The sequence below is a fragment of the Pituophis catenifer genome, unplaced genomic scaffold, assembly GCF_029215685.1.
Source record: "Pituophis catenifer annectens isolate HBS135680 unplaced genomic scaffold, rPitCat1.0.hap2 SCAF_2, whole genome shotgun sequence".
Lineage (NCBI taxonomy): Eukaryota > Metazoa > Chordata > Lepidosauria > Squamata > Colubridae > Pituophis > Pituophis catenifer.
This window is the reverse complement of record NW_027256882.1, coordinates 176,616,231-176,633,386: the sequence shown is the minus strand read 5'-3', so window position 1 is coordinate 176,633,386 and position 17,156 is coordinate 176,616,231. Positions and strand designations below refer to the sequence as shown.

Genomic DNA, 17,156 nt, shown 5'->3' with positions numbered 1-17,156 from the left:
TTCTACTTATCTTTACTACTAGTTTGCAATGTGACCACGCACGTGCGGTGGCTTTGCGTGTGCTTCTGCGCATGCGCAGAAACTTCTTGATGACGTCCAGGTCGGTGGGCAGAGCCTCCCGCTGGTTTTACTACCGGTTCTTGTGAACTGGTCCGAATCGGGGACAACCTACCACTGCAGGTTGTAAGGAAATCACTGCAATTGTTCAGTTAGTAACACAGTTGCTAAATGAATCTGTCAGAAGGTAGCAAAAGGTGATAATTTGACCCTGGGACATTGCAATTGACATAAATAAATTCCAACTGCCAAGCATCCAAATTTTGATCACATAACCATAGAGATGTAGTAACAGTTGTATCTGTTAGCAATGGTCATAAGTCACTTTTTTTTCAGTGCCGCTGTAACTTGGGTCATGGTAGTAAATTAAGGTCTACCTGTAGTCTGAGAAACTTCTCTTTCTTAAGTTTAGATATGGTACTTTTTAATGCCAGAAAGTCATTTATAAAATGGATACTTGGAAGCATGTTTCTTTATTTGACATTCTTCTTTTCTTCCAAAAAGTGATGGCTAGGTCAGGTATTTCTATTTTATATGTTTTATCTATAGGAATAATTATATATAACAATGTTTCCCAATTGCATTTCTACATGAGGTGCAGAGAATAGAAGGTGAATCCATTAAACAAAATACTGTATTTTCCGGCGTATAAGACGACTGGGCATATAAGACGACCCCCGACTTTTCTTGTTAAAATATAGGGTTTGGGCTATACTCGCCGTATAAGACTACTCCTCTTCCAACGCACACCAAATAAAAATTAAAAAACATCAACTGGCTCACCCACAATGTAAAAGCAGCTGTGCTAGACCCAAAATGGCCCCTGCAACAAGCAGGAACCTCACACAGCCCCAAAAAGCCCCAAAAAACAACTTTCACACTTTACACACACACAACACAACACAACACAACACAACACAACACAACTGGCTCACCCACAATGTAAAAGCAGCTGTGCTAGACCCAAAATGGCCCCTGAAACAAGCAGGAACCTCACACAGCCACAAAAAGCCCAAAAAAACAACTTTCACATTTTACACACACACAACACAACACAACACAACACAACTGGCTCACCCACAATGTAAAAGCAGCTGTGCTAGACCCAAAATGGCCCCTGAAACAAGCAGGAACCTCATACAGCCACAAAAAGCCCAAAAACCCAACTTTCACACTTTACACACACAAAATTCCACATACAGCTTTGTGAGATTTTGTGTGTTTGTGTAGTTAGAGTGAAACACTACAAAAACATACTAAATCTCAGAAAGCTGCACAAATATTATTTTATTTTATTTTATTTTTATTTTTATATGAAAGCTAAATTTAAAACTTCCTAAACTTTAAATGGCTAGGTCTAAAAAAGAACAACTAAAAAAAAAACCCAATTAACTATTTTTTTTTTAAAGATCCCAAAGGGGGAAAAAACTTACCCAATAGAACAGGGGTCTCCAACCTTGGCCACTTTAAGACTTGTAGACTTCAACTCCCAGAATTCCTCAGCCAGCTTTGTTTTGCTGGCTGAGGAATTCTGGGAGTTGAAGTCTATAACTCCCTGCCTGCTTGATTGCAGGCAGGGAGTTGCTTGCTGATGGAATGGATTCAGGCAAGCGAAGCGAGGCAAGCAGTTAAGGTAAGCAAGCTGGAGGGGGAAAACTTTTTTCCTTCTCCATGGCTCTGGCAATCCCAGCTGAGTTGTCTGATTAGCAGATTGTCAGAGTTTGGATCGTCAGAGCCATGTGAAAGGAGAAAAGTTTTTTCCTTCTCCATGGCTCTGGCGATCCCAACTGAGTTGCCTGATTAGCAGATCGTCAGGGCTTGGATCGTCAGAGCCATGTGAAAGGAGAAAAGTTTTTTCCTTCTCCATGGCTCTGGTGATCCCAACTGAGTTGCCTGATTAGCAGATCGTCAGGGCTTGGATCGTCAGAGCCATTTAAGGCTTGTTAGAGCCTTTCGGGCTGGTCTGCCTGGTTACAGGAGAATGACACCCGGCGTATAAGACGACCCCCGACTTTTGAGAAGATTTTCATGTGTTAAAAAGTCGTTTTATATGCTGGAAAATACGGTAGTGACTTTCAACTATATTGTAAGAGTCACAGCTTTGGTGGCAGTTTTTCTTGTTTGAACATTTTTTAAATGAAAACATAAAACAACCCCCCCCCTCCGGTTTTTCACATTTTTGAAGGATAACATGTGAATTAGGTCCTATTTTTCTGACTTTTTAATCTGTATAGTTGGGAAGAATGTCTTCCTCTAATGTGTAACTACCCACTTCTTTTAACTCAGTTCCAATATTTTATAAATCTCTTCTCTCTTCTCTTCTCTTCTCTTCTCTTCTCTTCTCTTCTCTTCTCTTCTCTCTTCTCTCTCCCTCTCCCTCTCCCTCTCTGTCATGATTTTAAAAAAGGAAAAGAAAGAAAAAGTGTTCTACTCTTTATAGTTTTCATATGGACCTGATAATTCACTTAAAAATGAATGGGAGAAGATACCTCCTTTTCCCCCCACCCCTTTCGTCATTGTATTTTGGGCCTGAATGTATTCTATAATGTTGGATACGAAAAAGATAGAATTGTTTCTTTATGACTTCAGTACCATCTTGTGGTATAAAATGTGAAGTGCAGATATTTAGGGAAAAAGGATATCGTTTCGAGAATAAGATTCTTCCCATTCACTAGCAAGGTTTTTCAGTGTTTATTTACTGTACAGATAGTCCTCAACTTATGACCAACATTTCTGTAGCTAAGCGATTCATTTGTTAAGTGAATGTTGCCCCATTTTACGACTTTTTTGCCACAGTTGTTAAGTTAATCACTGCAGGTGTTCAGTTAGTAACACGGTTGTTAAATGAATCTGGCTTCCCTATTGACTTTGCTTGTCACAAAAGGTGATCGTATGACCCCAGGACACTGCAACTGTCATAAATATGAGTCAGTTGCCAAGCGTCTGAATTTTGACCATATGATCAAGGGGAAGCTGCAATGGTCATAAGTGTGAAAAATTATCATGTCATTTTTTTCAGTGCCATTGTAACTTTGAATGGTCACTAAGTGAACTCACAAATGAAAGCAAATATATGCGTCCCAGGATAATGTTGTAGGATCCAATCTGGGTTGGACAATGGGACCAGAGGTTTAGTCTTCCGAGCTTTCGGACTCAGAAACTGGAGGCCAGCCTCAGGAAACTTCTCTCTAGCAGTGTGTGTGCTTTAGGCTACTTCTCTTTACTCAAATATCTTACTGAAAATTGAAGACATTTATCTAAAGTAGTCCCAATTTATAGAGGTATAAAGTTGGATATTAGCTCCTTTACTTTTTAATATGTATTTAAATCCAATAATCTAAGCATTTGCTCTTTCAGCCCTTTGCCCACCTATTTTAGCTGACTGCAATTTAAGCATTACTGTAGGCCAATGAGGTACTTAATATCTACTTCACAGTTGGGAATGAGAAAAGCTCTTAGGGCATTCTTTTTATACTTTAGAAAAGCTTCCAATAAATATCAGAAAATCAAAGTTTTAGTATTTGCCCAATATTATCATCAAATTCACAAATGGCAAATGAATGGGATTCAGATTGAACAGATGCACACATATCTTGCAGTGTGGTTCCTTGCTTCTCTGTCCTGGAATGTTGATATATTGGTATTTATTTATTAATTTATTTTTATTTACTGGACAGTTGTCACACAACATATCTTTACATTATAATAAGATTGGATTCTGATAATGCTAGAATTGCCCTCAAAGAACAAATTTTATAGATATAGAAAATCCAAACAAATTTAAGCAAGATACTCTACCAGGGTGGATTTTATTTAAATCAAGTTGATTTAAATCACTAGTAAAAAGGCTTGATTTAAATCAACTCGATTTAAATCATACTTGTCATCTCTGTCCCACAGCGGTTCCTCCTCTGACTCGCTATTGACTCACCGACAGTCCCAATATTGCAGAATATACAGCCTCATGCCTCACAACTAAGCTCCATTTCATGCTGAATAAACTAAATTATTAATGTATCTTAAATAGAAAACTATCTTTAGATATATATTTTACTCCAAAAGCATTTTATTAAAATTAATTTGATAAAAATCAAAAAAATCCAATTTAAATAAAAAAATCTGATTTTTTTAATCTGATTGTTTTGATTTTTTTTTAAATCATCAATTTTTATCCACCCTGTGCAGTACTCCAATATTTATCATATTCTTCCAAAGGGGTTTGCTCCAGCCTCCTATTTGTCATGAATTACAATTCTGAAATATCGTAAGGCCTTCAATTAGCCAGCTGCATTCATTGCCCTCAGCAGATCATTTTGGGTATGTTAAGGGTACTCCTATCTTGGCTACATCCCTGTTGTGATAGCTCAATAGAAACTAAGCCACATGCTACTGTGCTGTTCCTTGTTTAAGGACTCTAGACAGAATTTCATTTATCCAATGTTGAAGAAACTTCTGCATAGGGAATGTGATTTCTACTTAATGTTACTTCTTTCAGACAACAAATCAAAATTATCTTCCCTAGTATCCCGTGCTACCATCTATACAATATCCCACACCATTAATTAAGCTTGGAATTTTATATACTAATATTTTTATTCTGTTTTATTATATCTCTTCTTAGTCCATATTAGATCCTATTAAACATATGATTTTCTGTTTTGTGTGGGTATGTAACAGTTGTAGTGTTAGCTATTTTATTGTACCAGAACTGTAATAAACTCATTTGATTTATAATATTGAGCCATAACTGAATCTGTCCTTTATTCAACTTAACTATCCTGGAGTGAGAGGTTACTTTCTAGGTGTAGCTTGATCAGTCATCTCATCCTGTAAAGAGTTAAGGAGGGAGTTAGCAGGCAACATTGCATGTGTATGTGTATTGGAATGGTTGTTAAAATGTAGTGTATAGTTTACAAAATTTATAATGGATAATTAAGAAAAACTTATCTTCCACTAAGAATTTTAAAGGGCCAGTGCAGTGTATTGTTTAATATATATATATATATATTTAAATAATATTCATATTAAATAAGCAGGGCGGATTTGATTTAAGTCAAGTCGATTTAAATCATGATTTAAATCACTAGTAAAAAGGCTTGATTTAAATCAACTCAATTTAAATCATACTTTTTAAAGAGCAGCTATCATCTCTGCCCCGCAACAGCTCCTCCTCTGACCCGCTGTTGACTCACCGACAGTCCCAGTATTGCAGAATATATAGCCTCATGCTAAATAACTAAGCTCCATTTCATGCTGAATAAACTAAATTATTAATGTATCTTAAATACAAAAACTAACTTTAGATAGATTTTTAGTCCAAAAGCATTTTATTACAATACATTTTTTAAAAATAAAAAAAAATCCGATTTAAATTTAAAAAATCTGATTTTTTTTTTTAAAAAATCATAGATTTTTATCCACCCTGTACATAAGTATAGATAGAATTATAATTGTTTACTGTAGAAATCATTTATCACCATTTTCTTCTTTGTCATGTTTTTTACTTTTTAAGCACTCTTTGTTATTAATTAAGCAATAAAAATATTTTTTGACAGTTGGTAATAAATTCAGCTACTTATATTTCAACTGTTTCAAATGTTGCTCCAAGAAAAACTGCTTGGGAAAGCTTTTGAGTCACTCCCAATGAACAGCATCATCATCATCATTATTATTATTCACATTTATTAGTATACTATATACTAGAATACAACTCTACTGAATTAATATATAAAGTTATTGTCATTATTTGTTATGCTTTTTCCATAACGCTGCTCCTCCAATCCATAGTACAGGATCTTCTTCCTTCCTGTTACTAGGGAACTGAGTGCAGATCTCTTCCAACGTTTCTTTTGGCCACGCCCACACTGCCTCTCCTACGCCAGTCTTTCTCACTCAGTTACTGAGGGAACTTCTATTTTTTTCTAGCTCTGCATTTAATAGCTTTAATTAGATCTCTTTTATTTTAGTTTTTTATTTTTCTCTCAATCATTATTAGAAGGAGCTGCTACGAGGGATTTTGATTGCTGTGGAGGGGCGGTAGCGTGTCTGGGGCGCCAGATCGCTCCGTTTCCTCTAGTAACTGTCAGCAAGCCGGATTTTGTCCCAGCTGGGCAGATCCGTGTTGTTTCAGCCGCGGGCGTATCGTTGACTGACTGGTGAGCTGGCATAGTCACGATTGCCTCAGCTCCGCCCTTTCTGCGGCTCCGGAGTTAATGCCAATGATCCTAGGCATACTCTGACGTCCAGGCATTGCCTCCTATTCAGCCGGATATTAAGAAATTTGAAATCAGCGCTCGTGGACGATCGTCGTTGCCGCGGCCGCCATTTTGGATCGTTCTTGGTGGCGGCCGCCATTTTGGATGCACTCCGGCTCTTAATCAAAGCTCCAAAGAGATTTCAAGGTAACGGGCGTTTATCTGGACACTAAATGCAGCCGCGGCCGCCATTTTAACAGCAAATTAGGACGGCCGCCATCTTGAACGCCCCTTTTATATGCCCTCAACGTGTTTTCGAACATAGTTTGAGCTGGGTGGCTCATTGAGGGTGACTATTCAGTAGCTTGGAGGCGGCTTTTAAGGCTTTTCCAATTGGCCTGGCCACAGACCTGGATTTAGTTTAACCCTATTCAGCTGACAGTCTTCATAGGCAGTTCTGACCTGATTGTTTGGCCAGCAGTCCTGAATTTATAAACCTCTGGACTCTTCTGTTATTTAAATTGACAGATTCTTTATTATTCTATCAAATATCTGTCTAAATACCATCATTTCAGGATGGATGACTATAATCTTTCTTCTGAATCAGAACAAGAGGCCAGTCTTATGCCTGCGCAATCTAAAAAGCAGACTAGGTCAAAAAGACACAAATCAAGTGAAACAGCCTCTAAATCTTCCCACAATAAGGAAGAAATCAGGCGCCACAAAGCACTAGAGAAGCAGTTTGAAAGGGCTAGTCGTGCCAAAAAGACGACATCTAGTTCTGTACTATCTACTGAACCAGTTCCTTCTACTTCTGCTTCTCTGCAATTACAAAAAGATTGTGGTCTCCAGCAGTCATCTGAAACTGAATTTGCTCCTAACCAGGATTCTGGCCCTTCTGGTGTGTCTTTGGCACCTCAACCAGACCAACATTTGCAGACCAGAGGTGAACCTTCTGCTACATTTACCCCGACTGCAGCTGGGCTTCGCTCAGATGATTCTGCCAGCCAGATGGACTTTCAATATCTTTTGTCCGATGCTCTGGCAAAAATTATTTCTGCTGGATTGCAGCATGGAGCTGGCAATTCTCAAATGCAAGCGCTCAATCAACGATCGCAGTTGCATCCTTCTACATCTTCTAATCAGACTGCCAAAGAGCACGTTGAATATGTGTCTTCAGATGAATCTGACCAGGTAGCAGATTGTCCAGAAGATATTGAGTTTTCTGAAGATGAAGATCTGCCACCAGAGAAACCAGTCTTCACCGGTCTATTCAGGCCTTCTGTTTTTAAGTCACTTTTGCATAAAGCAAAGGTAACTACACAATTTGGTATGACACCCAAAGCACCTGATACGACCAAACAGTCTTCAGCAACACATGATGCCTTATTTCAGGTGTCTAAACCCGAAAAAGATGCTATTCCATGCCCACCATTATTTGCGGATGTGATTCAAAGTGCCTTTGGTCAACCTGGATCGTTGACAGCTCCAAGTGGTTTAGATAAAAAGCTTTACTGTGCGGAGTCAGAGATGGAAGATCTATTAGCTTTACCATCTGTGGATGAACCAGTAGCTAATCTTTCAGCAACTTCTTCTGTCACAACAGATGCATTAGATGGCCTGAAATCTGAAGATAAGAAATTCGAGTTGGGATTCAGAAAGGCACATCAGGCGGCTGCCTGGGCAATAAAAGCAGCAACTGCTACTTCATTTTTCAACAGGGCTTCGTTAATATGGCTTCGTCAGCTACAAGAGCGCTTGCCTGATGCTGAAAAACGCGTTCACCAAGACATCAATAAGTTGGTTGCTGCAACCGAGTATTCAGCGGACGCTTCGCTGAATGCAGCGAAGTTCGCAGCTCGGGCTTTGGCATCGACAGTAACCAATCGCAGGCTCTTCTGGTTAAGAAATTGGAAAGCTGATACAAAGGCCAAGTGGAAGTTGGCTTCATCTGCTTTCAAGGCGCCTTCTCTCTTTGGCAAGGCGCTCGAACCTCTATTAGTGGAAGACAAGGAAAAACGAAAAATTTTACCATCATCTTATCGTAGACCGGAACGCCGGTATGTACCATATACTCAGAGGCAGCCATTTCGGACCAGTTCCGGGCCCAGTGGGTCCTATAACCAAAGATCCTATTTCCCGTCTTCTGACCGGGGGCCTGATAGACAAGGGTTTAGGGACCGTCAACGCAATCAATCCTCTGTCAAAAGACCGTTTAGAGGTGGAGGTTTCCGATCCACAAAAAGGGGCAAATGACTCAAACGCCCCAGATGCCATTGGTGGACGTCTTCAAAAATTTTGCCACCAATGGGAATTGTCCACTTCCGAGGAGTGGATCAGACGTACAGTGCGCCACGGACTTTGTTTGGAATTTATAGACATGCCTCCCAGTCGTTTTGTACGCTGTCCGATATCACCGCTGCCTCATCATCGTCAATTAATGAACCAGGAAATAGCTCATCTGTTGGCAATAAGAGCAATAGAACGGGTCCCCGTGCATCAAGAAATGACAGGTTTCTACTCCACCCTGTTTCTGGTGACCAAAACATCAGGGGGACACAGGGCCATCTTGAATTTAAAACACCTGAACAAGTCAATTTTATATCGAAGATTCAAGATGCAGTCCCTAAGCTCAATCTTGACATGCATCAGACAGCACGATCTACTTCAATCTGTAGATCTTCGGGAGGCATATCTCCACATTCCGATACATCCGGCGCATCGCAGATATCTGAGGTTCGAGTACAATTCACATCATTACCAGTACTGCGCGATGCCATTCGGGCTTTCCTCAGCGCCCAGAACGTTTACCAAGTTAGTAGCAGTTGTAGCAGCGAAGCTTCGTTCCATCCCAATTCGTCTCTTATGCTACTTGGACGATGTTCTAGTTCTTTCATCATCGACAATTCAAGCCACAAAAGACATGGAACAGGTGATCCGTGTGTTTCAGAACCACGGTTTTACCATAAATTACAAAAAGAGCCATCTAGTTCCCACGACACGGCTTCTGCATTTAGGAGCGGTGATAGATACGGAATTAGGTCAGGTGTTTTTATCACCGGAAAGGGTACAAAACATCAAAGCATTAATAATACAAATACGATCCCAACGGAAGGTTCCTCTTCTCCAACTATCCCAGTTGTTAGGGAAGATGGTGTCATGTATTGCCATAGTACCGTGGGCTCAGAGACACATGAGACCACTACAGTGGTTTCTGCTCCCATTTCAAAAATCGGGACGCGGTACGACACAGTCACAGATTCTACTACCACCTCAAGTGCGCTTGTCTCTCAAGTGGTGGGCTTCTCCGGCACTTCAAAAAGGTTGTGTGTTTCTCGAAGTAAACCGTCTTATGATAACATCGGATGCAAGTCTAGTAGGATGGGGAGCCCATCTGTTGGATCAAGTGGTACAGGGTCGATGGTCTCCCATAGAAGCAACAAACAGCATAAACTGGCTGGAACTAAAAGCAGTTCGCCTTGCATTACGACACTTTTGTCACTTGCTGAAGGGTCAACATGTATTGATAAGGACGGACAATATAACAACCAAAGCTCATATCAATCGGGAGGGAGGTACTCATTCTCAACCCCTTATGATCGAAGCAGAACATCTACTGGCATGGGCAGAGAGACACACGGCATCTCTAAGAGCAGAACATATTTCCGGAATAATGAATGTACAAGTAGACTGGCTCAGCCGGGAACAGCTGGATCCAGCAGAGTGGCGTCTTCACCCAGACAATTTCCAGGATATAGTTCAGAGGTTTGGCCAGCCTCTGGTGGACTTGTTTGCAACGCCACAGAATGCGCATCTCCCTCGTTACTATACGAGATACCAGTGCAAAGGAGCGGAAGGAATCAATGCCTTAAGATGTCAGTGGCCTCCCGGGCTACTTTATGCCTTTCCGCCGCTCCCGTTGATTCCTCATGTAATTCGGAAAATGATCAGAGAACGAGCGGAACTTCTATTAGTGGCACCTCTGTGGCCAAGAAGACCATGGTACGCAGACTTAGTAGGCCTATCTGTGGCTCCTCCGTGGACCATTCCGCTTCAGCAGGTCTCTCTCAGCCAGGGGGTCATCGACCATCCAGACCCTCAATGGCTCAAGTTGACCGTCTGGCACTTGAGAGGGTCCTGCTGAAGAAGGATAGAATTTCTGATAAAGCAATTGAAATTATACAATCAGCAAGACGTCCATCCACGAAGCGCATTTACCAAGCTTCATGGAAAGCTTTTGCAAACTGGTGTGTGGCTCACCATGTGGACCCTACATCGGCCGATATACCTGATGTGTTGGAGTTTTTGTTGGAAGGTTTGTCCAAAGGTCTTAAGGCAACAACTTTACGTCGTCAAGTAGCTGCATTGTCTACGGTAATTAATTGTGAACCTCACAGATCTTTGTCTCAGAATCCCAGGATTCGCAGCTTTTTACGAGGAGCAGCTATTAGGTCTCCTCCTGTAATTCATAGATACCCATCTTGGGACTTACCATTTGTACTCCAGGCACTTACAGTTCCACCGTTTGAACCACTGGGTTCTATTCCTATAAAGTTTCTTTCTTTTAAACTTACCTTCTTGCTTGCCATAACATCTGCAAGACGCATTTCAGAGCTGGCGGCTTTATCAATTCGTAAAGATTTATGTATTTTTTATCAGGACAGGGTAGTCATGAGACTAGACTCTACGTTTATACCTAAAGTCAATTCTACATTTCATCGCACACAGGAGATCATACTCCCGAATTTTTGTCCCAATCCAAGAAATAGACGTGAGCAAAATTGGCACACGTTGGATGTAAGACGTTCTCTGAGACGTTATATTAAGAGAACTGAGTCATTTAGATTATCTGAGGCTTTGCTGGTATCATTCCATCCATCGACAATGGGAAGGAGAGTGTCCACGGCTACGGTCGGAAGATGGATAAAAGCTTGTATATCCACAGCGTATGACAAAGCAGATAAACCTTTGCCGAGTGGAATTTATGCACATTCAACACGTAGTGCGGCGACCACGGCCGCGTGGGCAACTCAAGCATCTATTTTAGACATTTGCCGAGCTGCCACTTGGGCATCGCCCTCTTCGTTTATTACTCATTATAAAATTGATTCTTTCGCATCAGCTGATGCTTCGTTTGGACGTAGAGTTTTACAACAAATAGTTTCAATACCGGAATCAGGGAGCAGTCAGCCTCCCGCCCGGGATTTGTGAGCTTGGGTACATCCCGTACTATGGATTGGAGGAGCAGCGTTATGGAAAATGAACGTTGACGTACCTGAACGTTCCTTTTCGGAACGCTGCGACTCCAATCCATGCCCACCCAGTTGGGCTTCCTGCCCCTGTTTAAGAATTCTATTGTCTATGTTTATGTTACATTATTTAAGATTTTGCAGTTCCTGCGCCTTCGTGAGAAAGACTGGCGTAGGAGAGGCAGTGTGGGCGTGGCCAAAAGAAACGTTGGAAGAGATCTGCACTCAGTTCCCTAGTAACAGGAAGGAAGAAGATCCCGTACTATGGATTGGAGTCGCAGCGTTCCGAAAAGGAACGTTCAGGTACGTCAACGTTCATTCTACATTGGTATAAATAAATTAATAAATAATTTTCTATAGGTGTTATTAAACTAGCAATCTTTGCAGCTTCTCTCAGTCACATGATTGAATTGCAGTTTGTTTGTTTGTTTGTTTGTTTGTTTATTCAATCCCTATAGCCACCCATTTTAGTCAATGACTCTGGATGGTTTACAATTCAAAAGTTGCTAAATTAGGAGAAACTGTATCTCTAAATCAACAAAGGTAGAATAACTTTCTCAAATTCAAGCATTTTCTCATTTTTGTTTTCTGAAGAACAAAACTCTTTGGGGCAGCATAAAATCACACTGTGCTTTTTAGATTTTGTTCATTGCCACCCCTTTGAATCTGAATTCTGCCAAATACTTTATCAAAAACTTATTTTTAAACAAATGGCTGTTGTTCCTGAAACAATTTTCAACATAATCAGATTTTCCCATCAGCTTCCATTAAGAATTTAGAATCATAGACCTGAAATCTTTGACGTGATTAAACAAAATGGCTTTCACATTTGATGGAATCTGAAGAATGAGACTGTAATCCAGCCAAACAAGAAGCTGCTAACAGTTAAGAGTTATATCTGTGAAAGAAAGACAAAGCATACATGACTAAATAAATACATGTCACATCAAGGAGTTAGTAATTTCTCCCAAAAAGTTTATATTCTTGTTTGCATAAGGGTTTTTGTTGTTTTTGCGTTATTTTCCATCATTTATCAAAGCCAGTCCTTTTTTGTTAATACTGTAAAGACCTGGCATACTCCACACCTGATGCACACATTTTCTTTTAAGTAAAAATGTAAGCACTTTGGAAGATGCCATTACCGTAACTCAGGGAGAAATTCAAGGAAGTTAATCTGAAATCCTTTAGTTATGTGACTAGCCAAATTCCTTTAAAGCACCTATACATGGTGAAATAATGAGATGGGAAGAAGAAAAGTTTTATTTCAATTGATGTTGGGATGCCAGGATAAACATTGGTTTGGGATAGCAAGTGTGGCTGAGTATGGCTTTGTTTTACATTTTATATGTATTTTTTATGTTTTATTTCTTCTTAAGACATCTGCCAGCAGAAAGGTCAGTAGTTTCCAATCCAAATTGTGCTTCATGTCAAACAATTGCTACAATGGAACTTCAAATTATTTGAAAAGCCATGGTTAATTAAAGTCCTTGTCCAATTAACAATGAGCGGTTTAATTACCATTCATCTACAGTTAAGATAAATTCTTAACACTTGGTAAAGTATTTCTTCATGTATAATACATGAAGTCATAATAATTCATTGTGGCCATGTGATTAGGATCTAGATGCTTGGCTATCTGTTCGTACTTAGACTGGTTTCAAAGTGCCCTACAATCATATAATTATTAAAAATTGGAATATTTGATATTGCCCAAGCAATAGTTTCAGATTTAAAAAAAAATTGATAAGTGTCTTACAACCTAAAACTTATAAATAAAATCTCTATAGTCTATTGGACCAATTAAAAGATAGTTTAAAAAAGATTGGCTCCCATTCTTTCTGTGCTGGAGACATTAATAAATTTTAAGAATTTGTAATATACGTTACAGCTGTGTCTACTTATAATTCCTATTGGATGGATCAGAATTGGATTATCATTATGGTGAATTGGGCTATTGGAAGGCAGTTAAGGGTGAAAGATACTAATATTTTATTCAGCTATATCTGGATTTTTTAAATGTATAAAAAACATTGGATATATCAAGCTTGGATTGTTGCAAAAAGGTCATAGAATCATAAAGCTGGGAGGGACCAAAGGTCCAAACTTTTAAGTCCAAAATGTTGCAGTGTGCTGGAAAACCATTTAAACCATATATGAGAGGAGGTTATCTAATCTCTTCTTAAAAGACTAGAGACAGAAAGCTCTTCATAGTAGTCCATAAATGCTCATGAAAGAATACATGCTGGTCTAGAGCAGGGATCCCCCAACCCCGGTATATCGACCACCACTAATCCGCAGCATGCCAGAAACCAATCGGCGCAAACAAGCGAAGCCCCACCTGCAGGATGCAGGCAGCACACAAAACCACGTCCTCTCTGGTGCGCAGAAAAACCTCTCTCCAGAGAACTGGTCCCTGGTGTCCAAAAAGTTGAGGTACCAGGTTAGAAAGATGGAATGTATGAGTTCTAGTTTTGCCTCATCCATGAAAGCCAGCTCAGTAAACGGGCCAATCAGCGGTGAAATCCAGCCGGGCCTATCCGGCTCACATGAACTGGTAGTGCCGGAAGCGGAAGGCTCCGCCCACCTGCCGGGACATCATTACGTCCTGTTTTTGTCACTGTGCATGTGCAGAAGAGGCGCACACACATGTAGCGCCTCTTCTGTAGTGTGTGCATGCTCCCGTACATTCCTGAAGCAGTAGTGAAGGTAAGTAGATTTCACTGCTGGGGCCAATCACTTTCTCCACCCAACTCACCTCATAGAGTTGTTGTGGGGAAAATAGGAGAAGGAAGATGTGTTGCATATGTTTTGCCACCTTATTTATAAAAATAATGCAGGTGGGATATTAATCATTAAGAATGCTTATTAGGTTGGCTTAACAAAATTTGTCAACTTGCAGCTCTTGAATTGAAGAATCAAGATCGGCAATATTCTGCATAATATGCTTATATTGCTATTTAGTTAATACACATTACAAACCCAATAACACAGTTGTTTTAAAAATGTTAATAAATAGGTACTCTACATTGTCAAAAAGCATCTTGAAATAAAGCAGTGGCTGGATAGTTTTTGTCCTTGTAATCATCAGGAATTGAGGTCAGCTTCATCATTACCAGACTTGGAACATAATGCTTTCCAGAATTATATCACATTTCCTACCATTCTACAGTTGGAGAAAGCTGATATAATGTATTATTTTCTTTTTCATTACAAACTGTAATGGCAATAAATAGTATCTGTGCCACAGCTGGAAGACAGAATGTTGAGAAGTATCATGAATCTATATTCAATAAAAACTGAGTAACGTGTGCTTTGAGAGCCGGTTTGGTGTAGTGGTTAAGGCATCAGATTAGAAACCAGGAGGCTGTGTGTTCCTGTCCCACTCTAGGCATAAAGCTAGCTAAGTGACCTTGGGCTAGTCACACACTCAGCTCTAGGAAGGAGGCAAGGGCAAATCACTTCTAAAAAAAAATTGCCAACAAAACTGCGTGGACAAGTCCAGGCAGTCTCCGAGCATCAGACATAATTGAATGGAAGTGAAAAAAGTGTCTTTTTATATAGAATCTAAAAACTGACTGGGTTATGTGTTGTGATATTGCTGCATATGAAATTAGCAAGAACTCCTGCTTTTTCATACCAGACAAAAATAGTAATTTCTGGCTTCCTCTGTTTAATTAAACCAGCTGTAGAATTATAAAACCTGTCTGTGTGTTGGAGCTCTTCAGGGAAGATATTTCTGGAATACCCGCATAGAAAAATATAGTTATGTTCGTATGTGACCTCTGAGAGATGTTTAACTAACAAAAAGAGCACCGCAGATCATTGTAGTCCTACATAGATATACCTATGGCACCACTGAATCAAATGTATTCCTTTGCTATTTCCAAAAGTATGCAACACACTTGTTTTTTTAATTCTGCCCAGCCCAATAAAGTATTGGAAAAAATTATTACCTATGGATAGATCCTCAGAAACTTAATGGAATGGGACCAAATTTATATGAGAGGAGAAGTCTACAAAATAAAATACAAACATTTTAAGTGACCATCTGAGGTCAGAGACTGTAGACAAGATAATCCAGAAAAGTTCTTCCTTTGCATCCTTGTGTCAAAGAAAGATAGGCAACTGCTGCATTCAAACCCCTTCCACCTTTTTGTCACATGGCTCAAAACAGCTATCATTTAAGGGGTTGGAAAGAATTTCAAAAATCACACATTGCTTTTCCTTCTTCCTATTGAAATCGTCCCAAAATAAAATTCCAAAGGTATACTATATATGTATATTAAAGAGAGTTTATGAATGTGACTTTGTGAGTTCTTATTCCACCTATCAATCCTGATAATATATTGTACGATAAGCTAAACATTCAAGATCTTTTTTCTCTCTCTTGCAGGGAAGAAAAATCTGAGGACCAAGATTTACAGGGTCTAAAGGACAAATCCTCCAAATCTAAAAAAGTGAAGAAAGAGCGGAAAGAAGAAAAGCAACATGAGCATGCTCAACCCTCTGTGGAGCCAGCTGAGGCAGGCAAGGCAGAAATGTCGGAAGGAGCTGGAACTGCTCCAGCTGTACCTGAAGCCTCTGCATCTCCAAAACAACGCCGTTCTGTCATCCGAGATCGTGGTCCCATGTATGATGATCCCACTTTGCCTGAGGGCTGGACTCGCAAACTCAAGCAGAGAAAATCTGGGCGCTCGGCGGGGAAGTATGATGTCTATCTTATCAAGTGAGTGACAGTGGCCCTTGCTTACTACATTCTGGTCTAAAAGCTTATTTGGATCGGGATTCAGCAGTGGAGTATATGAGGGAGAACATATTTGAGTATGTTCTATGTTCTTATGTAATTATAACCAGCCTTTGAATTTTGTGGGATTTAGGAGAACATAGCTCTCACTGATTTTCTGCATGTTAAGGTCTAATCTATTCTCTTTTTATTTTATCATTATATTGACTTTAATTATCCTATTTATTTTTATTTATATATTGTACTGTATATGTTTTTTTGTGCACAATTTCACTCTAATTTTTAGACCGCTCTTTGATTTCAGACAGCAGGCCTTATTCTATTTTCTGAAAATAGAACAACAATACATTAGACAAGTGATGGCTAACCTTTTTGCCATCGTGTGCCAGGAGCGGGGTGGGTGGGTGGGTTTCACATGTGCCCACACCCATAATTCTATGTGCCGTGCCCCCTCACATGCGCGTGCGACCCCCCCCGCCCCCCACTCCTGGCGGGGCGGAGAAAACGGCCTTCCCCACCACCGCTCCCGGAGGCCCTCCGGAGGCAAAAAACAGCCCGTTTGGCAGCTTCCGGTCCCACTGGAAGTTGGCAAACGGGCTGTTTCTAGCCTTGGGAGGGCCTCTGGGGGCGGGGAGGCCATTTTCGCCCTCCCCAGACTCCTAGAAAGGCTCTGGAGACTGGGGACAGCAAAAAATGGGACTTCTGGTCCCAGCAGAAGTTGGCAAATGGCCCATTTCCCCCATATATATATATATATATATATTTAATTATGCTTCCAGAGGGGAAAAATGCCTCAATAGTGCTAAATATTTATACTTCACCACAGTCAGGAAAGGGTAAATATATTATTCTACTTCTCTTTTGCTGCATGGACATAGAGCTTTGTCTCCCTAACTAGAGATTATTACAGGA

The 17,156-nt window shown here is 40.1% G+C and overlaps 1 protein-coding gene across 2 annotated transcripts in view; it reads left to right on the top strand.

Moving 5' to 3' along the window:
• Positions 1–17,156, top strand: part of MECP2 (methyl-CpG binding protein 2) — a 117,735-nt gene that overhangs the window by 91,085 nt on the left and 9,494 nt on the right. For both annotated transcript variants that reach the window (XM_070938168.1, XM_070938167.1), the window contains exon 2: positions 15,894–16,226. In XM_070938168.1, the coding sequence (XP_070794269.1) occupies positions 15,894–16,226 (333 nt within the window). The remainder of the gene's footprint in view (positions 1–15,893; positions 16,227–17,156) is intronic.